This window comes from Cyclopterus lumpus, chromosome 8 (genome assembly GCF_009769545.1).
Source record: "Cyclopterus lumpus isolate fCycLum1 chromosome 8, fCycLum1.pri, whole genome shotgun sequence".
Lineage (NCBI taxonomy): Eukaryota > Metazoa > Chordata > Actinopteri > Perciformes > Cyclopteridae > Cyclopterus > Cyclopterus lumpus.
In genome coordinates, this window is record NC_046973.1 from 536,043 (window position 1) to 559,965 (window position 23,923).

At 48.7% G+C, this 23,923-nt stretch overlaps 1 protein-coding gene and 1 non-coding gene across 3 annotated transcripts; both read right to left on the reverse strand.

Moving 5' to 3' along the window:
* Positions 1–1,981: 1,981 nt before the first annotated feature.
* Positions 1,982–16,595, reverse strand: kpnb1 (karyopherin (importin) beta 1). 2 transcript variants are annotated; one of them, XM_034538865.1, is made up of 22 exons: positions 16,214–16,595; positions 15,533–15,591; positions 11,386–11,568; positions 11,107–11,307; positions 10,856–11,008; positions 10,557–10,616; positions 10,365–10,454; positions 9,898–10,008; positions 9,701–9,802; positions 9,408–9,632; positions 8,319–8,510; positions 8,078–8,208; positions 7,809–7,956; positions 7,485–7,556; positions 7,252–7,396; positions 7,091–7,173; positions 4,498–4,605; positions 4,128–4,271; positions 3,743–3,848; positions 3,402–3,516; positions 3,052–3,213; positions 1,982–2,982 (listed from the first exon to the last, which is right to left on the reverse strand). In XM_034538865.1, coding segments are annotated over exons 1-22 (2,631 nt in total). In that variant the 5' UTR covers positions 16,254–16,595; the 3' UTR covers positions 1,982–2,981. The 2 variants fall into 2 exon arrangements, with proteins under 2 accessions (XP_034394756.1, XP_034394755.1); XM_034538864.1 differs by having other exon boundaries at positions 9,892–10,008; positions 16,214–16,576.
* LOC117735734 lies at positions 3,596–3,721 on the reverse strand. The gene has a single exon (XR_004609928.1). It is a non-coding gene; the product is annotated as a small nucleolar RNA SNORA79 (small nucleolar RNA).
* Positions 16,596–23,923: the final 7,328 nt, after the last annotated feature.

A 23,923-nucleotide genomic window follows, 5' to 3' on the forward strand; every position in this document is an offset into this window, starting at 1 on the left:
CACCAGCATCAGACACCTCCAGGTCCAATGGACCCTCTGAGACGTGAAGTCACAACGACTCCGGGGAGGAAGCAGAGTTAATAAGGTGCAATGGAGAGATGTAAATTCATCCATAAGGAGAGAGGAGAGAGGTGCTCAGTGTATCCTAAAACATCCCCCAGCAGCCTATAAGCCTATAGCAGCATATCAAGGGGCTGGACCAGGGCAAACCTGATTCAGCCCTAACTATAAGCACTATTAAAGAGGAAAGTCTTAAGTCTATTCTTGAATGAGGTGACTGTGTCTGCCTCCTGGACTGAAAGTGGAAGCTGGTTCCATAAAAGAGGAGCTTGATAACTGAAGGCTCTGGCTCCCATCCTACTTTTTAGGACTCTAGGAACCACGAGTAGCCCCAAATTTAGTGAGCGCAGCCCTCTAGTGGGGCTATATGGTACTACAAGCTCCTTAACCCTGTAAGACCCAAGCATAGAAATAATATCTAAATCTTTTTTTTTTTTAAATCAGATGATGTTGTCAGAGTCTTCTGATGCAGATAATGAAGGATTAATTTAAAAAAAATGTTTTTGTAAGTTTTTAGGGAAACGTAATATTGCAACGTTGGGCCTAGTTGGTAGCAGAATTTCAGCATTTGCTCCCAAACTGTCAGAACAAATACACAAAACTAATGGTTAATTTGGAGTGTGTATTGCTTACATAGCACTACAGTACATTTAATTAATAATAATCACCCAACAGTCATATTTTTATGAATCATAATTTATTTTAAAAAGATAAAAACTGGAATAAAAAGAAAATGGTAAATAAAATGTTCAAGTATAACTAATTACAATGCAAATTAATCCTATTCAGGCAATACATTGCACTGATGGCACACAATACTGTCTGGCTAGCCTAATGTGTTCTCTACTTACATTTACAAAAGGAAAATACAACCCCCCCAGAACTCTTACATCCCCATATTCAAAAACATGTACACCTCTCCCTGAACAATGCACCATACATGCATCCCCACATTCAAAAACATGTACACCTCTCCCTGAACAATGCACCATACATGCATCCCCACATTCAAAAACATGTACACCTCTCCCTGAACAATGCACCATACATGCATCCCCACATTCAAAAACATGTACACCTCTCCCTGAACAACGCACCATACATGCATCCCCATATTCAAAAACATGTACACCTCTCCCTGAACAACGCACCATACATGCATCCCCATATTCAAAAACATGTACACCTCTCCCTGAACAATGCACCATACATGCATCCCCACATTCAAAAACATGTACACCTCTCCCTGAACAACGCACCATACATGCATCCCCACATTCAAAAACATGTACACCTCTCCCTGAACAACCATCCTCCAAATCATTCTACAAACATTGTAACAAGGAGATATTTGGGCAAACCAACAAAGTCCAGATAAAAAAAAAAAATTATTCAAAACCTGGTCTAAACTTAAAATGTTAACAAATAACCCATTTGTAAAGTGTGAATCATCAAAAAACGTTTTTGCAAATGTGTTTTTTGGAGAGATGAAAGTGACGTAATATTACAACCAGGGGTCTTACAGGGTTAAGAAGTGATGGTGCATCACCAATCAAGGCTTTGTAGGTGAGAAGAATTTTAATCAAAGATAACTAGATTCTTTACAGTGGTGTTGGATGCCAGGGCAATGCCATCTACAGAAACCACATCACCAGATAATTGATCTCTGAGGTGTTCAGGGCCAGTAAAATAACTTCAGTTTTGTCTGAGTTTAACATCAGGAAGTTGCAGGTCATCCATGTTTTTATGTCTTTAAGACATTCTTGAATTTTAGCGAGCTGGTTGGTCTCCTCTGGTTTGATCCATAGATATAATTGAGTATCATCTGTACACATCACAGGATGCTCAGGTCCAGTGGAACCAGGGCTCATAAGAGTGTGTTGAACCGGTCTTGGGTGTTGAAAGAAGGACCAGCAGACCGTCCAGTACAATATAGACTTTATTAGTTCACTAAGTTGAATATGAAATAAAAAGCTTTAAATGATTCATTCAATAATCGAGGTCCATCAACAGGAAGTCCCTCCTGACTGCTGCTGCACCTCTACAAAATAAAAGCTTCTAACCTGTCGACGCTTCACTTTCAACCCAAGGGAAATAACATGTCCACTTGCTGTCCCAAAGAGAGGAAGTGGGATGAGGGCCAGACAGGAAGTGAAGCGCTGCGGCGTCACCAGCAAGGCGGCGCCCTCAGGAGTCAATCAGAACCGCTTGAGGAATGTTTCAGAGCATTTTATTGGTTTCTCTTCTTTATTTTCATAGCAATGGAAAAATATAACCTTATACAAACGTCTTCAATTCCTTTTTTTTCTTCTTTTAAACAAGCAAAAATCGTGAGTGACCTTTGACCCTTTTCCCAAAACAAGTGCAGCGGAAAGAAAAAGTGAAACGCGTCACCGGCAGCTCACTTCCTCCGAAGTGTTCTCCGTTTGGCACTCGCTCCCCGGAGGAGGACTTTTATTTTGTAGGAATTTAGTGCTGTGGCTTGGAGAAGAGCGACGAGCGGCGGCGCCCGGCGCTGCCCAGCGGAAGAGGAAGAGGAAGAGGAGCAACTCAAATCTAAAGTCTCCACTGAAGTCCGCTCGTCTTTTATTGTCTCGTCCTGTTTTTACCCCCCCCCCCCCCCCCACACTCGAGGGGTGGCGCGCGCTGACGTCATCGTGAGGTCGCAGGAGAGCCTGACGACAGCGAGAGGTGCATTGTGGGAGGAGGGGGGAGTCAGAGTCCAGTCCACAGGCCGTCTAGGAGGAGGGGGGGGGTTGGAGGGAGGGGGGGAAAGACTCGCCGCCTGCTGGAACTGAAGGTGGTGATGTCATCATCTCTCGCTCGCTCACATCACTCAACTTCTGCTTCGACCAATCGGCGAAGACAGAAGAGTTAAATCCAGCGGGGGGGCGTGTCCTCAAGTCTCCTTCAGCAGCCGATCTGGAGAGGAATAAACAGTCAGCTGGAGGAGCTCAGAGTGTGTGTGTGTGTGTGAGAGTGAGGTCTCACCAGGCCTGGCTCTTGAGCTTGCGGAGCTCCTTGGTGGCCCAGGTGGCCAGCGTCTTGGTCTTGGTGGTTTTGGAGCGTCGACCCTCCGTCAGCAGGTCGTTGATGAGCGGACGAACATCCACCAGCTTCATCACGTCTTTACCGAACGCCGTGCACAGGTCGCTGCACGCGCACACACACACACACACACACACACACACGTCAACCACCTGAAACTAAAGCCAGAAGCAGGTTCTGGTCTTGGTTCTGGTCTCAGACGTCGTGGTTTGGGGTCCATCACTCGGTCAGAGTGGTGCATGATTTCTCTTCAGACCACCAGCTGTTTCATGACATCAGAGCCCCCACCTTACCCGATTAGTCCAGCAGCGTTGGCCACGACTCCGTCAGAGTGATCTTCATCCTCGGCGATGTGATGGATGAAGGAGAGGATGAACTCCACCCGAGGCTGCACCAGCATCACATCAGCTGAGGGAGGAAGAGGAGGCGATGAAGAGGAGAACATTCCAGAAGCAGCACGTTTCATCATCATCGTCACTTTGTTTCATTTTGTAGAGTCTCGCAAAACCAGGAAGCCGGAGTGCCGAAGCTCTCTGGGTGAAACAGACTCGTTACTCTGCGACGTCGTAAAATCCCCCCGACACACTTCCGTCGGGAGGAGGAACCGACGTCGCTTGTTCCCACGGGATCTTACGGTGCACGTTCTCCTGGTCCCCCTTCAGGCCTTGGATGATCCCGGTATAGGCTTCCAGACAGCCCTCCCTCAACTCGTTCAGGTAGTCCACCATGTCGTAGTCCGTCTGAACACAGAGAGCAAACACACACTTTAAACGTTTGCTCGGCACATTCAGAAGATTCAAAAGGAACGTAAACGCAACAAGAAGGTGCCGTGAGGAGGTCTCAGATACATGTGGTTGGCTTTGTCATCACAGTCAGCGTGGTGCATGTTTATCATCAAGGACCACACAGACCTCTTCAAGACTGTCTACTGCCGGAGTCTTTACGTTATGCTGCTTTACTGTTGGCCTGACAGCCCATAATATCAGATCATGTCACAATGTCCTAAAGGAAGAGTTTACCTTGTCCACCTGAGCCTGAGAGGCCTGCTGCAGCGTGTCCAGGACGATGTCCAGGTACTTCTTGAACTCTCCTCCGATGGCCAGAGCAATGTCTCCGAACGCGGACAGGATCTGAGGCTTCACCGACCGATGGACGTTCTCGTTCTGGACACAGACGAGCACGTTAGCCGACTTCCTTTACCGTTATTGATCGACTACAGGAAGTGATAGCAGCTGAAAGAGTGGAGGCCTCAGATACATGTGGTTGGCTTTGTCATCACCGTCAGCGTGGTGCATGTTTATCATCAAGGACCACAGATACCACATTCAGCTGAAACAACTCAATGAAAGTGAAGAAAATAAGAGACAAGGACGGACTTGTCTTCCTCACCCCGAGGTTCTCCAGCAGCAGCTGCATGATCTCGTCACAGAAAGGCAGGATGTTGGACATCAGAGCTCTGCACAGGTCACACACGAGACCCACCGCCGCCAGACACACCTATAACATCATCATCATCATCAGGTTCCTCAGCTCACTGATGAGATTAATCAGTTCTGTATTGTAAACCAGATCCACGAAGCTATGTGCACCAAATGGACTACAGAAGGTGCCGTGAGGAGGTCTCAGATACATGTGGTTGGCTTTGTCATCACAGTCAGCGTGGTGCATGTTTATCATCAAGGACCACACAGACGGTCTACTGCCGGAGTCTTTACGTCACGAAGGTCTACTGCCGGAGTCTTTACGTCACGACGGTCTACTGCCGGAGTCTTTACGTCACGACGGTCTACTGCCGGAGTCTTTACGTCACGACGGTCTACTGCCAAAGTCTTTACGTCACGACGGTCTACTGCCAAAGTCTTTACGTCACGACGGTCTACTGCCAAAGTCTTTACGTCACGACGGTCTACTGCCGGAGTCTTTACGTCACGACGGTCTACTGCCAAAGTCTTTACGTCACGACGGTCTACTGCCGGAGTCTTTACGTCACGAAGGTCTACTGCCGGAGTCTTTACGTCACGACGGTCTACTGCCGGAGTCTTTACGTCACGACGGTCTACTGCCGGAGTCTTTACGTCACGACGGTCTACTGCCGGAGTCTTTACGTCACGACGGTCTACTGCCAGAGTCTTTACGTCACGACGGTCTACTGCCAGAGTCTTTACGTCACGACGGTCTACTGCCAAAGTCTTTACGTCACGAAGGTCTACTGCCGGAGTCTTTACGTCACGACTGTCTACTGCCGGAGTCTTTACGTCACGAAGGTCTACTGCCGGAGTCTTTACGTCACGACGGTCTACTGCCGGAGTCTTTACGTCACGACGGTCTACTGCCGGAGTCTTTACGTCACGACGGTCTACTGCCAAAGTCTTTACGTCACGACGGTCTACTGCCAGAGTCTTTACGTCACGACGGTCTACTGCCAAAGTCTTTACGTCACGAAGGTCTACTGCCGGAGTCTTTACGTCACGACGGTCTACTGCCGGAGTCTTTACGTCACGACGGTCTACTGCCAAAGTCTTTACGTCACGACGGTCTACTGCCAGAGTCTTTACGTCACGACGGTCTACTGCCGGAGTCTTTACGTCACGACGGTCTACTGCCAAAGTCTTTACGTCACGACGGTCTACTGCCAAAGTCTTTACGTCACGACGGTCTACTGCCAAAGTCTTTACGTCACGACGGTCTACTGCCGGAGTCTTTACGTCACGACGGTCTACTGCCAGAGTCTTTACGTCACGACGGTCTACTGCCAGAGTCTTTACGTCACGAAGGTCTACTGCCAGAGTCTTTACGTCACGACGGTCTACTGCCAGAGTCTTTACGTCACGACGGTCTACTGCCAGAGTCTTTACGTCACGACGGTCTACTGCCAGAGTCTTTACGTCACGACGGTCTACTGCCAAAGTCTTTACGTCACGACGGTCTACTGCCAAAGTCTTTACGTCACTACGGTCTACTGCCAAAGTCTTTACGTCACGACGGTCTACTGCCAGAGTCTTTACGTCACGACGGTCTACTGCCAAAGTCTTTACGTCACGACGGTCTACTGCCGGAGTCTTTACGTCACGACGGTCTACTGCCAGAGTCTTTACGTCACGACGGTCTACTGCCAGAGTCTTTACGTCACGACGGTCTACTGCCAAAGTCTTTACGTCACGACGGTCTACTGCCAAAGTCTTTACGTCACGACGGTCTACTGCCAAAGTCTTTACGTCACGACGGTCTACTGCCAGAGTCTTTACGTCACGACGGCCTACTGCCAGAGTCTTTACGTCACGACGGTCTACTGCCAGAGTCTTTACGTCACGACGGTCTACTGCCAAAGTCTTTACGTCACGACGGTCTACTGCCAAAGTCTTTACGTCACGACGGTCTACTGCCAAAGTCTTTACGTCACGACGGTCTACTGCCAGAGTCTTTACGTCACGACGGTCTACTGCCAGAGTCTTTACGTCACGACGGTCTACTGCCAAAGTCTTTACGTCACGACGGTCTACTGCCAGAGTCTTTACGTCACGACGGTCTACTGCCAGAGTCTTTACGTCACGACGGTCTACTGCCAGAGTCTTTACGTCACGACGGTCTACTGCCAGAGTCTTTACGTCACGACGGTCTACTGCCAGAGTCTTTACGTCACGACGGTCTACTGCCAAAGTCTTTACGTCACGACGGTCTACTGCCAGAGTCTTTACGTCACGACGGTCTACTGCCAGAGTCTTTACGTCACGACGGTCTACTGCCAAAGTCTTTACGTCACGACGGTCTACTGCCAGAGTCTTTACGTCACGACGGTCTACTGCCAGAGTCTTTACGTCACGACGGTCTACTGCCAAAGTCTTTACGTCACGACGGTCTACTGCCAAAGTCTTTACGTCACGACGGTCTACTGCCAGAGTCTTTACGTCACGACGGTATACTGCCAGAGTCTTTACGTCACGACGGTCTACTGCCAGAGTCTTTACGGTGGAAGGAGACGGACCTGATACTCTGCGTAGTTCTTCAGTCCGATGCCCAGGAAAGGCTTGAATGCATCCATGTATTTCTGGAAGTCGCTGCCCAGAACTGAAACACAAAATGACCCACATCAACAACCACCTCTCTGCCACCCTGTGATGTGTGTGTATGTTTCAGAGTGTGTACCTTCCACCAGTGTGGACACGGCCATCAGAGCGTCCTCCTGGACTCCTCCGGAGCCGGCGGTGCTCTGAAACATCCTCAGCAGAGACGCCATCACCACATCCGAGATCTGCAGGGCGTCCTGATGCTGCACTTTGCGCAGCACGTTCTGCAACACAAACACAGGAAATGTCACAATAAGAGCAGCAACACCGTTGACCCTTCAATGTAAGAGCGTGATTGACAGCTCAGCACACCTGTAGAGTGGCGCAGAGAAGCGACTGCAGGTCGTTGAACTGGATTCTGTCTGAGGTGCTCTGGATGTGAGACTGTGGACATAGGAAGTGACATCAATACACAGGAGGCAGCTGGGAAGTGAAGCACCGTATTGATTTATTGATCAACTACAGGAAGTGATAGGAGCTGAAAGAGTGGAGGCCTCAGATACATGTGGTTGGGTTTGTCATCACCGTCAGCGTGGTGCATGTTTATCATCAAGGACCACACAGACACACAGCATTCCTCTTCCTGCATTTGATCTTATGGTCTGCTTCAGTCTGTAAACAGTAAAGCGGTCTCACCTCCATCTGGAGGACCTGCTGCAGCCGCTCCATGATGACCAGCGTGGTCTTCTGCACCGCAGGGTAACAGTCTTTGGCGCTGTTCTTCACGATCTCCATCAGAGCCTCGTAGGCCGCAGAGCGAAGGTTGTTCTGGTGGCCGTCGGGTCTGCAAAGTGATTGATTCTCTAGTTATGGGCCAGACATGCATTCAATTCATATTAAGCATCAGCAGATAATCAATATTATGAGATGAATGCAACCGATGATCTGAACAGACCACCCCCCACCTGTCTGTGGTCTCCAGGAGCTTCTGGACGATGATCTCAAAAGACGAGGACAGACAGTAGGTGCTGGGCTCCTCCTGGTCCTCTGCAGCGTCTGTGGCCTCATAAGCTGCTTCAGCCAGAGAGGAGAAGGCCTGAGAGGAGACGAGGAGTTAACCTCAACTGCTCTTTGACCGTCTCAGCTAAACTTCATGTTGACCAGCAGGACACATGCCGCCATGTGTAGTTCATCGTTTAGGCTCACCCAGCAGACGTTGGAGGCCACCCTGGGCTCGGCCCCCAGGCCCTCGATGAGGCACTGCAGCAGGGGGGCCAGGTACACCTCGTTAATGGCGGCTTCAGGCAGCAGCTCACAGATCCGCCCCACCGTCCAGGCCGTGGTGTCCCTCACCACCACGCTGGGGTCCTTCATCAGCTCGATCAGGGTGGGCATCGCCTAGGAGACAGGCCACTGGTCAGGACTGGAGGTAAACTGGTCTGGAGGTAAACTGGTCTGGAGGTAAACTGGTCTGGAGGTAAACTGGTCTGGAGGTAAACTGGACTGGAGGTAAACTGGACTGGAGGTAAACTGGTCTGGACTGGAGGTAAACTGGACTGGACTGGAGGTAAACTGGACTGGACTGGAGGTAAACTGGACTGGACTGGAGGTAAACTGGACTGGTCAGGAGGTAAACTGGTCTGGACTGGAGGTAAACTGGTCTGGAGGTAAACTGGTCTGGAGGTAAACTGGTAGGACAGGAGGTAAACTGGACTGGAGGTAAACTGGTCTGGAGGTAAACTGGTCTGGAGGTAAACTGGACTGGAGGTAAACTGGTCTGGAGGTAAACTGGACTGGAGGTAAACTGGTCTGGAGGTAAACTGGTCTGGAGGTAAACTGGTCTGGAGGTAAACTGGACTGGAGGTAAACTGGTCTGGAGGTAAACTGGACTGGAGGTAAACTGGTCTGGAGGTAAACTGGACAGGAGGTAAACTGGTCTGGAGGTAAACTGGTAGGACAGGAGGTAAACTGGACTGGAGGTAAACTGGTCTGGAGGTAAACTGGACTGGAGGTAAACTGGTCTGGAGGTAAACTGGACTGGAGGTAAACTGGTCTGGAGGTAAACTGGACAGGAGGTAAACTGGACAGGAGGTAAACTGGACTGGTCAGGAGGTAAACTGGACTGGAGGTAAACTGGTAGGACAGGAGGTAAACTGGTCTGGAGGTAAACTGGACTGGAGGTAAACTGGTCTGGAGGTAAACTGGTCTGGAGGTAAACTGGACTGGAGGTAAACTGGACTGGTCAGGAGGTAAACTGGACTGGAGGTAAACTGGTAGGACAGGAGGTAAACTGACCTGTATGACGAGGGGTTTGAGCTGGTTGAGTTCGGGGCCTTCCAGGATCGACCCGAAGGCCATGACGGAGGCGTCCCTGTAACGCCAGTCGGGGTGTTTGATGTGTTCTTTGATGAAAGGCAGAACGTGAGGAACCACGTCGTCCTCACAGCAGGTGGCCAGCAGCATCAGACACACACCTGCTGCCTTACAGGGGTTCCAGTCATCATCGTCGTCGTTCTCGTCCTGAAAGGATTCAGGTCAACGGTCATATGGGGGCTGGTTACATGAAGGTTAATAAAGCAAATACACACCTGTTTAGTGAGGGTCTGGGTCAGGATGGGTACCAGGTACTGCAGGGCCCCTTTGGCATAGAATTTACTGGTGTGCTCGGGGGGGCGTCCCTGCTCCGAGGCCTGCCATTGGACGAGAGCACACAGGAAGGGGGTCAAAAGGGGCGGGTGTAAACTGGATGCAAAGTGTTAACAGATTAAAGTCTGCTTACACAGACCTCTGAGGCCTCGATGGCCAGATCCATCTCCTCGTCACACACGTTGGACCAGAACTCGATGCCCTGCAGGGCGACCTCGTCGATGTCGCTCTTCATCGCCTCGATGGTGATCTGGGAAGAGAAAGAGGACGAAGGTTAGTGAAGGAACCAACAAACTTTACTCGCTTCCAACACGTTAATATTCACATCAATGAACACCTAAACCCGCCGGCTGGATTCTAAAGCATGTTTTCTATCATTATCGTCTATCCGGTCATTGAACGCATCGTGTGCTTCAGTCAGAAAAATAAACTTACAAAGGGCTAAATTATATTTAAATCAAAAACATTTCATTCCATGAGTCTCATTTAAAATCTCTCCACAACTATATATACATATGTACACACACATCTATCTATCTATATATTATATACACACACACAAATAAATAAATCAAACAAGTAACGCCTCATTTAATCCCATCTCACCGCAAAGAGAGCTGGACCCATGTAAGTCTCCATGTACTGGTAGTACAGGGACATGATCTTCACCAGGTTCTGTAAGGCTGCTACACGCACCTGGACACACACACACACACACACACACACACACACACACACATCAGAGGACACGTCTCCTCCATGTTTGACCCCATCAAGCCGATCCATGCCGGTACTCACTCTGTTGTCCGGGCACTGCGTCGCTTCACAAACCACCTGCATGATGAAGTGTCTCTCCGTCTGAAACACGGACACAAGTCTGCATCACAACTCCTACAAAATAAAACCACTTCCTGTTGGGCTACATTTACATTGACAGGCTACTCTGCACAATGAGTTTGACATTGAGAAAATGTTTATGTCTTTGTTGGAACTAAATGCTGTGGTTCTGAACCGCCTCCTTCACTAAACCCAGTATCTGGGTCCTCCTCCCAGTCTCAGGAGGGAGCTGCACCTGTATAGCAGGAGGCTGCGGTTACCTCCTTGTCGAAGTTGGCCTTGGTGAACTCCAGAGAGTTGAGGAGGGCGTTTGTTGCGGCCAGCTTCACGTTGTTGCTGGGCTCTTCCTTCCTCATGCCCTGGATGATGGCGGTCAGGATCTGGTTGGCGTTCTCCTGCAGTTGCTCCGGGTCCTGAAGGAACCACGACAGGGTCAGCGAGGGTAATGGGTGAACAGTGTTTACGTCACGACGAGTGTTTTGGGGGTGGGGTGGCGTGGGGGGTCACTCACGATGTCCTGGCAGATGTAGCCGATGGCCTCCAGCGTGGACTCCTTCATGTGTTCGGTGCTGGAGGGGTCTGTGACATTGGCCACCAGCTGGGGGATCAGCTCGGGCCACTGGTTGACTGGGATCTCCGCGCAGGCGATCCCGGCGACGCACTGAGACGCCGAGCTGGGCCGGTACGTCTCCGTGCCCAGAGTCTGCAACACCTGGCGGGAGCAGAGACGGCGTTAAAGGACAACGACGACGTGAGATGCACTCATGCGGCGAGGGACGCGGTCGCTCACGTAGTTCTTGATCTCGCGGCGGGCGTTGGCGTCGATGGCCAGCCATCTCTGCTGGTACTGCGTCTTTACATCGGGGTCTTTGGAGGTCAGGGAGTTCTTCACCTGCAGACCGGCAGCGACCCGAGCCACCTGGGTGTTCCCGGGGTTGGCCAACACTTTGGACAGCTCCACCAGGAACGTGGGCTGAGGAAGGACAACGACGAGGTCAGAGCTCAGGGTGAAGAGGACTCTGTTCCTCAAGGAGCCTTAAAATCAGATTCCCAAACACTGAACTTTGTATTTAGGTCATTATGGGATGTTGGCGTCTCGGTTTCCTAACGGCTCTATAGGAATCATGACCACACAAAGTATAGATTAATATAAATGACTCCATGAAACGTCAGTCATATAAATATATTGAGACTAAATTCACTATTACTCTCAACTCTATAGATCTCAGTCTCTCCCAATCAACCGGGACACACTTTACTGTGTGCGCGCAACTGCAACAACGAATCAATAAAATGTGATCAAGAGTTGGCAAGGAATTTCATTATCGATTTGTTGTTTTTTACGCCACTCAATAGGTCGGAGATGTTTGAGTATTAAAACAAAAGTTGAGCAGAGCAAAACAAATTAAATGGTAGAGGAAAGACCATCGGAGGCAGAGAATCAGTACGACCCGAGTCATCCACGGTGTAGGAACATTTCACACTAAATACATCGAAAAAGTGTTAATTGCAAGATATGCAAAAGCGACATGGCACAGGAGCACCACGTGATGATTGAGCACCTAAAACGTAAACATGTTGGAGTCCTTAGGAGTTCAACAGCAGGGTGAGGAGTCACTAGAGATCCTACTTTGGTTTCGTTTTGAAGCTCTTCTGGTGCTGCTGTTTACTCGTTATCCAGCTTGACTAGTTAGCGTTAGCTCATTATTAAAAGTAATAATAATAATATATTTATATAGCACCTTTAAAAACAGGGTTTACAAAGGGCTCTACATAGAAGCAAGGCAAAACAACATTTCAGAAATACAGGAGACAAAGGAGACCATACCATACTGGCAATGAACACAATAATGAAATACAAAATAAAGCTGAACAAACTAAAATAGGGGAAACAAAGAACTGCACAAAAAGACGACATCACTTAAAAGCAGTTCTATGAAAATGGGTTTTAAGAAGTGATTTAAAAGAAGCTACTGATTCTGTCTTCTCCCCTCAGGGAGGTCGGTCCAAAGTCGAGGGGCTCTGATGGTCACCCTTTGATTTAAGCCTCGACTTTGGAATGCCGTCTGTTAGAGGCCAGGACTGGAGTCATGTGAAGGTCTGTTAGAGGCCAGGACTGGAGTCATGTGAAGGTCTGTTAGAGGCCAGGACTGGAGTCATGTGATGTTGTCTGTTAGAGGCCAGGACTGGAGTCATGTGATGTTGTCTGTTAGAGGCCAGGACTGGAGTCATGTGATGTTGTCTGTTAGAGGCCAGGACTGGAGTCATGTGATGTTGTCTGTTAGAGGCCAGGACTGGAGTCATGTGATGCCGTCTGTTAGAGGCCAGGACTGGAGTCATGTGATGTTGTCTGTTAGAGGCCAGGACTGGAGTCATGTGATGTTGTCTGTTAGAGGCCAGGACTGGAGTAATGTGATGTTGTCTGTTAGAGGCCAGGACTGGAGTCATGTGATGTTGTCTGTTAGAGGCCAGGACTGGAGTCATGTGATGCCGTCTGTTAGAGGCCAGGACTGGAGTCATGTGATGCCGTCTGTTAGAGGCCAGGACTGGAGTCATGTGATGCCGTCTGTTAGAGGCCAGGACTGGAGTCATGTGAAGCCGTCTGTTAGAGGCCAGGACTGGAGTCATGTGATGCCGTCTGTTAGAGGCCAGGACTGGAGTCATGTGATGCCGTCTGTTAGAGGCCAGGACTGGAGTCATGTGATGCCGTCTGTTAGAGGCCAGGACTGGAGTCATGTGAAGCCGTCTGTTAGAGGCCAGGACTGGAGTCATGTGATGTTGTCTGTTAGAGGCCAGGACTGGAGTCATGTGATGCCGTCTGTTAGAGGCCAGGACTGGAGTCATGTGAAGGTCTGTTAGAGGCCAGGACTGGAGTCATGTGATGTTGTCTGTTAGAGGCCAGGACTGGAGTCATGTGATGTCGTCTGTTAGAGGCCAGGACTGGAGTCATGTGAAGGTCTGTTAGAGGCCAGGACTGGAGTCATGTGATGTCGTCTGTTAGAGGCCAGGACTGGAGTCATGTGATGTCGTCTGTTAGAGGCCAGGACTGGAGTCATGTGATGCCGTCTGTTAGAGGCCAGGACTGGAGTCATGTGAAGCCGTCTGTTAGAGGCCAGGACTGGAGTCATGTGAAGCCGTCTGTTAGAGGCCAGGACTGGAGTCATGTGAAGGTCTGTTAGAGGCCAGGACTGGAGTCATGTGAAGGTCTGTTAGAGGCCAGGACTGGAGTCATGTGAAGCCGTCTGTTAGAGGCCAGGACTGGAGTCACGTGAAGGTCTGTTAGAGGCCAGGACTGGAGTCATGTGAAGGTCTGTTAGAGGCCAGGACTGGAGTCACGTGAAGCCGTCTGTTAGAGGCCAGGACTGGAGTCACGTGAAGCCGTCTGTTAGAGGCCAGGACTGGAGTCATGTGAAGGTCTGTTAGAGGCCAGGACTGGAGTCATGTGATGTCGTCTGTTAGAGGCCAGGACTGGAGTCATGTGATGTCGTCTGTTAGAGGCCAGGACTGGAGTCATGTGATGCCGTCTGTTAGAGGCCAGGACTGGAGTCATGTGAAGCCGTCTGTTAGAGGCCAGGACTGGAGTCATGTGAAGCCGTCTGTTAGAGGCCAGGACTGGAGTCATGTGAAGCCGTCTGTTAGAGGCCAGGACTGGAGTCATGTGAAGGTCTGTTAGAGGCCAGGACTGGAGTCATGTGAAGCCGTCTGTTAGAGGCCAGGACTGGAGTCACGTGAAGGTCTGTTAGAGGCCAGGACTGGAGTCATGTGAAGGTCTGTTAGAGGCCAGGACTGGAGTCACGTGAAGCCGTCTGTTAGAGGCCAGGACTGGAGTCACGTGAAGCCGTCTGTTAGAGGCCAGGACTGGAGTCATGTGAAGCCGTCTGTTAGAGGCCAGGACTGGAGTCATGTGAAGGTCTGTTAGAGGCCAGGACTGGAGTCATGTGAAGGTCTGTTAGAGGCCAGGACTGGAGTCATGTGAAGTCGTCTGTTAGAGGCCAGGACTGGAGTCACGTGAAGGTCTGTTAGAGGCCAGGACTGGAGTCATGTGAAGGTCTGTTAGAGGCCAGGACTGGAGTCATGTGAAGCCGTCTGTTAGAGGCCAGGACTGGAGTCATGTGAAGGTCTGTTAGAGGCCAGGACTGGAGTCATGTGAAGGTCTGTTAGAGGCCAGGACTGGAGTCATGTGAAGGTCTGTTAGAGGCCAGGACTGGAGTCATGTGAAACTGTCTGAGATTACTCTTAATTGAAAGAAGCAGGACTCGACAATTTTTTGATCTGTGATTCAAAATGTAACATTACACCTTTTTTACATTCTGGTTTTAAATAAGCAGTCAGGGGACCAAGTTGGACCAACTCTTGATGAGACTGGTGCTTTTGTTTGGGGAACTGAATAATATGACTTCTGATTTGGAGTTATTGAGCTGAATAATATGTTTTCTGATTTGTATTTTTCTTTATTTTGTATAAATTATTTATTGTTCTGAGAGCGCAGGTCCCTTTAAACAAAAACATACATCTTTTTGTGCACGTTTTGCCTGTTTTTTTGTGTTAGTCCAGTTCTGAAATGTATTTTGTATCATTACCTTACCAGCTCAAGGAGGAACCTGTTTGTGCACTTTGCAGTCAGTTCTGTTTTTGAATAAAGGGTTGAAATGAATGCCGTTTAATATATATATATATAAACAGCGCATGAGGAAGGGAACCTAAGCTACAGATGTTTAGGAAATATACTCTAATACTATAAATACTAATACTATAAATACTAATACTATAAATACGTAGGAGCATATTTTTGAATCTTTGTTGATTCATTTCCTCAAACGTGAATTTAGTAATGAGACAAAGTTGTTGTGAGCAGACAGTTCGCTCTGTTGCATTGTGGGAACTGGAGGCGAGGCCCACTGGGCTGTGTGTGTCTGCGTGCGCAGCTTCACACTAACCAGGTTCTCTATCGCCGCCTGCTCCAGAAACTTCTGTGCCGCCTCCAGTTCATTCCGATCTGAGGAGAGGAGACAGGGAAGGATATAGGAGAGGAGACAGAAAGGGAGGAGGGTTAAGTTTGGGTGACCCAACACACGGAGTTCTCCCGGTTAACTCCCCGATCAGTCCCGGTAAAGGGTAACCCCGGTTCCCTGTCTCGCGAGGCTCCAACGTGCTCGTTAGCATGCTAACATTAGCTTTCGGAACGACTAAGCAGTCAGTCTAAAGAACATTAACTCGGTTTAAACAACATTAACCCGGTCTAAAGATGATTGTTCCTTAATAGAAGCAGCAGGGACGTGTCTCTACGGCTCGGTCCCGTTAACCGGAAGAAGCGGCCAGTAGTTCGATACGAGCTAACAGCGAGCAGAAGCAGCTCCTCGTCCTCCTCCCGGTTACAGGGGCCGTGTCGGACCTCCTCGGGGCTTCAGGCACCCCGTCACCTCTTCACACCGCCCCGAGAGCTCAGGTGCGCTGTTTACCTGTTAGCTCAGCTACCGCCTAACAGAGGCCGCAACGTGTTAGCATGACGAGCTAACAGGCTAGCAGCAGCCCTAATCTGATATAAATACAGAAATACAGACGGATATAAACACACGAGCGTGTATCGATACACATCGTGCGCGTCTGTACACATTCACCTGGAGAGACGGTCTTCTCGAGGATCGTTATGAGCTCCATTCTTATTCTCCTCCTGCTCGTCTCGTTGCCGCGCAGCGTGCAGCGGATTATATTGATTCACGAAGCTCAGTCGGTTACCGGCCACCGGGCGGGTTCAGTCGGTTACCGGCCACCGGGCGGGTTCAGTCGGTTACCGGCCACCGGGCGGGTTCAGTCGGCGGTCAGAGAGGCGGCAGTTCCCCGGTGCTGGCTCGGTGTTTTCTCACGCGGTGTTGCGGGGAAACGTTACCGAGCGCCGCCCGTTCGCATCCTGTGTCGTCGGGAGGGAAAGGCCGCGCGCTTCTCTCCCGCGGAAGGATATCACGCGCACTGCCTGCTGGTCGGGCGGCGCGCCGCCTTCATGGGCCGTGGGACGTTTTAACACTGCGCATTGAAAAGGGGAGGAAATATTTGACGTTTCTATCGAGTATTGGTTATTTGTATATCTCTACAAGTGTTTGCGTTTATGTATATACATAATATTATGGTTACTTTTGTATATACGTTTTACTTTAATCTCACTTTTACTTTTTTATTTCCTTGTTGATGTTTATTTTCCGTTTGAATCTGTAAAACTGGACGAAAGAAGACAAATCATACGTACAAATAGTGTGAAGTGCGCACAGAAAATACTACTTATACAAAATACGTGTAGTAACACTACAGTGTAGTAATACTCTGCTACAATAAAATGTTCCTTCAGTAAAAGTACAATCAGTAAAATGGTAAAGTGCACTATTATATATTGTATCTTTAGTTGACTAGTTATCAATATTAATCATTACTATTACTCTTGTATTTGTTCGAGTTGGATCTTCTTGTGTTTATGAATACATTTCAGGTCAGATTTATTTTTATGGTTTTAAATAAAGATTCAAAATCAACCACAGATGACGGGAGAATCTTGAGTGTGGAGTTTACGAGGAACACCTGAACGCCACAGTACACTCCTCTTGGCGGTCTCCCGCGCGACCCCGTCTTGTTTGTGCGCGCTCCGTCTCGCACGCGCACACGGGAGCGCGGAAGGATCCAGACTTGTTTTTCTGCCAGAGTTCGTTTTGAATTCAGAAAATTACACGAAGACAAAAATATGAACATTTATTCATTATTGGAACTATTTAGTTTATAAAGACTTTATAAAGTTTATAAAAATAGTTCATAAAGAGTTATACAAAGTACATTTCCCTCTGATGTGTAGTGAAGGACACAGTCAAGTACAAGTACATCACAAAATGGTATACTTCTATATTAATATCAGGATTATTTCATTGTGAGGTTCTAAATCTTAATGTTACTTCATATATGTTTTACATTGTGTATTAATATGTGACGTTTGAATACTAAAGTATTAAAGTCACCAACACATTTCACTTTAATATAATATATACATATATAACTTTATATACAGTAACATGTACTCAAGTGTACTTCTGTATATGTTTAAGATTTTTTCTATTTTCTTAAGATGATAACAATAATTATAAATCATTAACATAGCGAAGGCCCTGTTGAAACTGTCATGTTTATTTTTATTCTTATCCTCCCAATTAAACTGCCTTTTTGGAGCTTGATCATATCCCAAAACTTGTTAAATTTGACATGCATATAGGACTTTTGCATTTCAATTAAATTAAATTCAGTTTTATTTTTTATTTTATAGCCCAGAATCACAAATCACAACCTCCCCTCAGAGGGCTTTACAATCTGTACACATACGACATCCCTGACCTTTGACCTCACATCGGATCAGGAAAAACTCCCCAAAAATAACCTTTGACAGGGAAAAAAGGGAAGAAACCTTCAGGAGAGCAACAGAGGAGGATCCCTCTCCCCGGATGGACAGAAGAATAGATGTCATGTGTACAGAATGAACAGCATTTACATAAAGATTCAATGAATATGACAGAATGTATGAATAATGAGTAGTAGGCATGGACCGAAGGAGAAAGAGGGGGGGGGGGCGCATCAGCAGGGCCACGGTAGCACGGCCAAGGAGGCAGGAAGCAGGGGCAAGGAGGCAGGAAGCAGGGGCAAGGAGGCAGGAAGCAGGGGCAATGAGGCAGGAAGCAGGGGCAAGGAGGCAGGAAACAGGGGCAATGAGGCAGGAAGCAGGGGCAAGGAGGCAGGAAACAGGGGCAAGGAGGCAGGAAGCAGGGGCAAGTGCAGGGGCAAGGAGGCAGGAAGCAGGGGCAAGGAGGCAGGAAGCAGGGGCAAGGAGGCAGGAAGCAGGGGCAAGTAGGCAGGAAGCAGGGGCAAGGAGGCAGGAAACAGGGGCAATGAGGCAGGAAGCAGGGGCAAGGAGGCAGGAAGCAGGGGCAAGTGCAGGGGCAAGGAGGCAGGAAGCAGGGGCAAGGAGGCAGGAAACAGGGGCGAGGAGGCAGGAAGCAGGGGCAATGAGGCAGGAAGAAGGGGCAAGTAGGCAGGAAGCAGGGGCAAGGAGACAGGAAGCAGGGGCAAGGAGGCAGGAAGCAGGGGCAAGGAGGCAGGAAGCAGGGGCAAGTAGGCAGGAAGCAGGGGAAAGGAGGCATGAAACAGGGGCAATGAGACAGGAAGCAGGGGCAAGGAAGCAGGGGCAAGGAGGCAGGAAGCAGGGGCAAGTGCATGATGTTTGCAAAGCATAATTTCTAGCAACACTCAATGGAGGAAAAAAAATGTGTGGTTAGTACTGTGGTACTAATACCTTTGCTCTGTGTCCTGTGGTACTAATACCTTTGCTCCGTGTCCTGTGGTGGTACTAATACCTTTGCTCCTTGTCCTGTGGTGGTACTAATACCTTTGCTCCGTGTCCTGTGGTGGTACTAATACCTTTGCTCCGTGTCCTGTGGTGGTACTAATACCTTTGCTCCTTGTCCTGTGGTGGTACTAATACCTTTGCTCCGTGTCCTGTGGTGGTACTAATACCTTTGCTCAGTGTCCTGTGGTGGTACTAATACCTTTGCTCCGTGTCCTGTGGTGGTACTAATACCTTTGCTCCGTGTCCTGTGGTGGTACTAATACCTTTGCTCCGTGTCCTGTGGTACTAATACCTTTGCTCAGTGTCCTGTGGTGGTATTAATACCTTAGCTCCTTGTCCTGTGGTACTAATACCTTTGCTCCGTGTCCTGTGGTACTAATACCTTTGCTCCGTGTCCTGTGGTGGTACTAGTACCTTTGCTCAGTGTCCTGTGGTACTAATACCTTTGCTCAGTGTCCTGTGGTACTAATACCTTTGCTCCGTGTCCTGTGGTGGTACTAATACCTTTGCTCAGTGTCCTGTGGTGGTACTAATACCTTTGCTCCGTGTCCTGTGGTGGTACTAATACCTTTGCTCCGTGTCCTGTGGTGGTACTAATACCTTTGCTCCTTGTCCTGTGGTACTAATACCTTTGCTCAGTGTCCTGTGGTGGTACTAATACCTTTGCTCCGTGTCCTGTGGTGGTACTAATACCTTTGCTCCTTGTCCTGTGGTACTAATACCTTTGCTCAGTGTCCTGTGGTGGTACTAATACCTTTGCTCCGTGTCCTGTGGTGGTACTAATACCTTTGCTCCGTGTCCTGTGGTGGTACTAATACCTTTGCTCCTTGTCCTGTGGTGGTACTAATACCTTTGCTCCGTGTCCTGTGGTACTAATACCTTTGCTCCGTGTCCTGTGGTACTAATACCTTTGCTCCGTGTCCTGTGGTACTAATACCTTTGCTCAGTGTCCTGTGGTGGTACTAATACCTTTGCTCCGTGTCCTGTGGTACTAATACCTTTGCTCCGTGTCCTGTGGTGGTACTAGTACCTTTGCTCCGTGTCCTGTGGTGGTACTAGTACCTTTGCTCAGTGTCCTGTGGTACTAATACCTTTGCTCAGTGTCCTGTGGTACTAATACCTTTGCTCCGTGTCCTGTGGTGGTACTAATACCTTTGCTCAGTGTCCTGTGGTGGTACTAATACCTTTGCTCCGTGTCCTGTGGTGGTACTAATACCTTTGCTCCGTGTCCTGTGGTGGTACTAATACCTTTGCTCCGTGTCCTGTGGTGGTACTAATACCTTTGCTCCTTGTCCTGTGGTACTAATACCTTTGCTCAGTGTCCTGTGGTGGTACTAATACCTTTGCTCCGTGTCCTGTGGTGGTACTAATACCTTTGCTCCTTGTCCTGTGGTACTAATACCTTTGCTCAGTGTCCTGTGGTGGTACTAATACCTTTGCTCAGTGTCCTGTGGTACTAATACCTTTGCTCCGTGTCCTGTGGTGGTACTAATACCTTTGCTCAGTGTCCTGTGGTGGTACTAATACCTTTGCTCCGTGTCCTGTGGTACTAATACCTTTGCTCCGTGTCCTGTGGTGGTACTAATACCTTTGCTCCGTGTCCTGTGGTACTAATACCTTTGCTCAGTGTCCTGTGGTGGTACTAATACTTTTGCTCCGTGTCCTGTGGTGGTACTAATACCTTTGCTCCGTGTCCTGTGGTGGTACTAATACCTTTGCTCCTTGTCCTGTGGTGGTACTAATACCTTTGCTCCGTGTCCTGTGGTACTAATACCTTTGCTCCGTGTCCTGTGGTACTAATACCTTTGCTCCGTGTCCTGTGGTGGTACTAGTACCTTTGCTCCGTGTCCTGTGGTGGTACTAGTACCTTTGCTCAGTGTCCTGTGGTACTAATACCTTTGCTCAGTGTCCTGTGGTACTAATACCTTTGCTCCGTGTCCTGTGGTGGTACTAATACCTTTGCTCAGTGTCCTGTGGTGGTACTAATACCTTTGCTCCGTGTCCTGTGGTGGTACTAATACCTTTGCTCCGTGTCCTGTGGTGGTACTAATACCTTTGCTCCTTGTCCTGTGGTACTAATACCTTTGCTCAGTGTCCTGTGGTGGTACTAATACCTTTGCTCCGTGTCCTGTGGTGGTACTAATACCTTTGCTCCTTGTCCTGTGGTACTAATACCTTTGCTCAGTGTCCTGTGGTGGTACTAATACCTTTGCTCAGTGTCCTGTGGTACTAATACCTTTGCTCCGTGTCCTGTGGTGGTACTAATACCTTTGCTCAGTGTCCTGTGGTGGTACTAATACCTTTGCTCCGTGTCCTGTGGTACTAATACCTTTGCTCCGTGTCCTGTGGTGGTACTAATACCTTTGCTCCGTGTCCTGTGGTGGTACTAATACCTTTGCTCCTTGTCCTGTGGTACTAATACCTTTGCTCAGTGTCCTGTGGTGGTACTAATACCTTTGCTCAGTGTCCTGTGGTACTAATACCTTTGCTCCGTGTCCTGTGGTGGTACTAATACCTTTGCTCAGTGTCCTGTGGTGGTACTAATACCTTTGCTCCGTGTCCTGTGGTACTAATACCTTTGCTCCGTGTCCTGTGGTGGTACTAATACCTTTGCTCCGTGTCCTGTGGTACTAATACCTTTGCTCAGTGTCCTGTGGTGGTACTAATACCTTTGCTCCGTGTCCTGTGGTACTAATACCTTTGCTCAGTGTCCTGTGGTGGTACTAATACCTTTGCTCCGTGTCCTGTGGTACTAATACCTTTGCTCCGTGTCCTGTGGTACTAATACCTTTGCTCCGTGTCCTGTGGTGGTACTAATACCTTTGCTCCGTGTCCTGTGGTGGTACTAATACCTTTGCTCCGTGTCCTGTGGTACTAATACCTTTGCTCAGTGTCCTGTGGTACTAATACCTTTGCTCCGTGTCCTGTGGTGGTACTAATACCATTGCTCCGTGTCCTGTGGTACTAATACCTTTGCTCCGTGTCCTGTGGTACTAATACCTTTGCTCCGTGTATTGTGGTGGTACTAATACCTTTGCTCCGTGTCCTGTGGTACTAATACCTTTGCTCAGTGTCCTGTGGTGGTACTAATACCTTTGCTCCGTGTCCTGTGGTACTAATACCTTTGCTCCGTGTATTGTGGTGGTACTAATACCTTTGCTCCTTGTCCTGTGGTACTAATACCTTTGCTCAGTGTCCTGTGGTGGTACTAATACCTTTGCTCCGTGTCCTGTGGTACTAATACCTTTGCTCCGTGTCCTGTGGTGGTACTAATACCTTTGCTCCGTGTCCTGTGGTACTAATACCTTTGCTCAGTGTCCTGTGGTGGTACTAATACCTTAGCTCCTTGTCCTGTGGTACTAATACCTTTGCTCTGTGTCCTGTGGTACTAATACCTTTGCTCCGTGTCCTGTGGTGGTACTAGTACCTTTGCTCAGTGTCCTGTGGTACTAATACCTTTGCTCAGTGTCCTGTGGTACTAATACCTTTGCTCCGTGTCCTGTGGTGGTACTAATACCTTTGCTCAGTGTCCTGTGGTGGTACTAATACCTTTGCTCCGTGTCCTGTGGTGGTACTAATACCTTTGCTCCGTGTCCTGTGGTGGTACTAATACCTTTGCTCCGTGTCCTGTGGTGGTACTAATACCTTTGCTCCTTGTCCTGTGGTACTAATACCTTTGCTCAGTGTCCTGTGGTGGTACTAATACCTTTGCTCCGTGTCCTGTGGTGGTACTAATACCTTTGCTCCTTGTCCTGTGGTACTAATACCTTTGCTCAGTGTCCTGTGGTGGTACTAATACCTTTGCTCAGTGTCCTGTGGTACTAATACCTTTGCTCCGTGTCCTGTGGTACTAATACCTTTGCTCAGTGTCCTGTGGTGGTACTAATACCTTTGCTCCGTGTCCTGTGGTACTAATACCTTTGCTCCGTGTCCTGTGGTGGTACTAATACCTTTGCTCCGTGTCCTGTGGTACTAATACCTTTGCTCAGTGTCCTGTGGTGGTACTAATACCTTTGCTCCGTGTCCTGTGGTACTAATACCTTTGCTCAGTGTCCTGTGGTACTAATACCTTTGCTCCGTGTCCTGTGGTACTAATACCTTTGCTCAGTGTCCTGTGGTACTAATACCTTTGCTCCGTGTCCTGTGGTGGTACTAATACCATTGCTCCGTGTCCTGTGGTACTAATACCTTTGCTCCGTGTCCTGTGGTACTAATACCTTTGCTCCGTGTATTGTGGTGGTACTAATACCTTTGCTCAGTGTCCTGTGGTGGTACTAATACCTTTGCTCCGTGTCCTGTGGTACTAATACCTTTGCTCAGTGTCCTGTGGTGGTACTAATACCTTTGCTCCGTGTATTGTGGTGGTACTAATACCTTTGCTCCTTGTCCTGTGGTACTAATACCTTTGCTCAGTGTCCTGTGGTGGTACTAATACCTTTGCTCCGTGTCCTGTGGTACTAATACCTTTGCTCCGTGTCCTGTGGTGGTACTAATACCTTTGCTCCGTGTCCTGTGGTGGTACTAATACCTTTGCTCCGTGTCCTGTGGTGGTACTAATACCTTTGCTCCGTGTCCTGTGGTACTAATACCTTTGCTCAGTGTCCTGTGGTGGTATTAATACCTTAGCTCCTTGTCCTGTGGTACTAATACCTTTGCTCCGTGTCCTGTGGTACTAATACCTTTGCTCCGTGTCCTGTGGTGGTACTAGTACCTTTGCTCAGTGTCCTGTGGTACTAATACCTTTGCTCAGTGTCCTGTGGTACTAATACCTTTGCTCCGTGTCCTGTGGTGGTACTAATACCTTTGCTCAGTGTCCTGTGGTGGTACTAATACCTTTGCTCCGTGTCCTGTGGTGGTACTAATACCTTTGCTCCGTGTCCTGTGGTGGTACTAATACCTTTGCTCCTTGTCCTGTGGTACTAATACCTTTGCTCAGTGTCCTGTGGTGGTACTAATA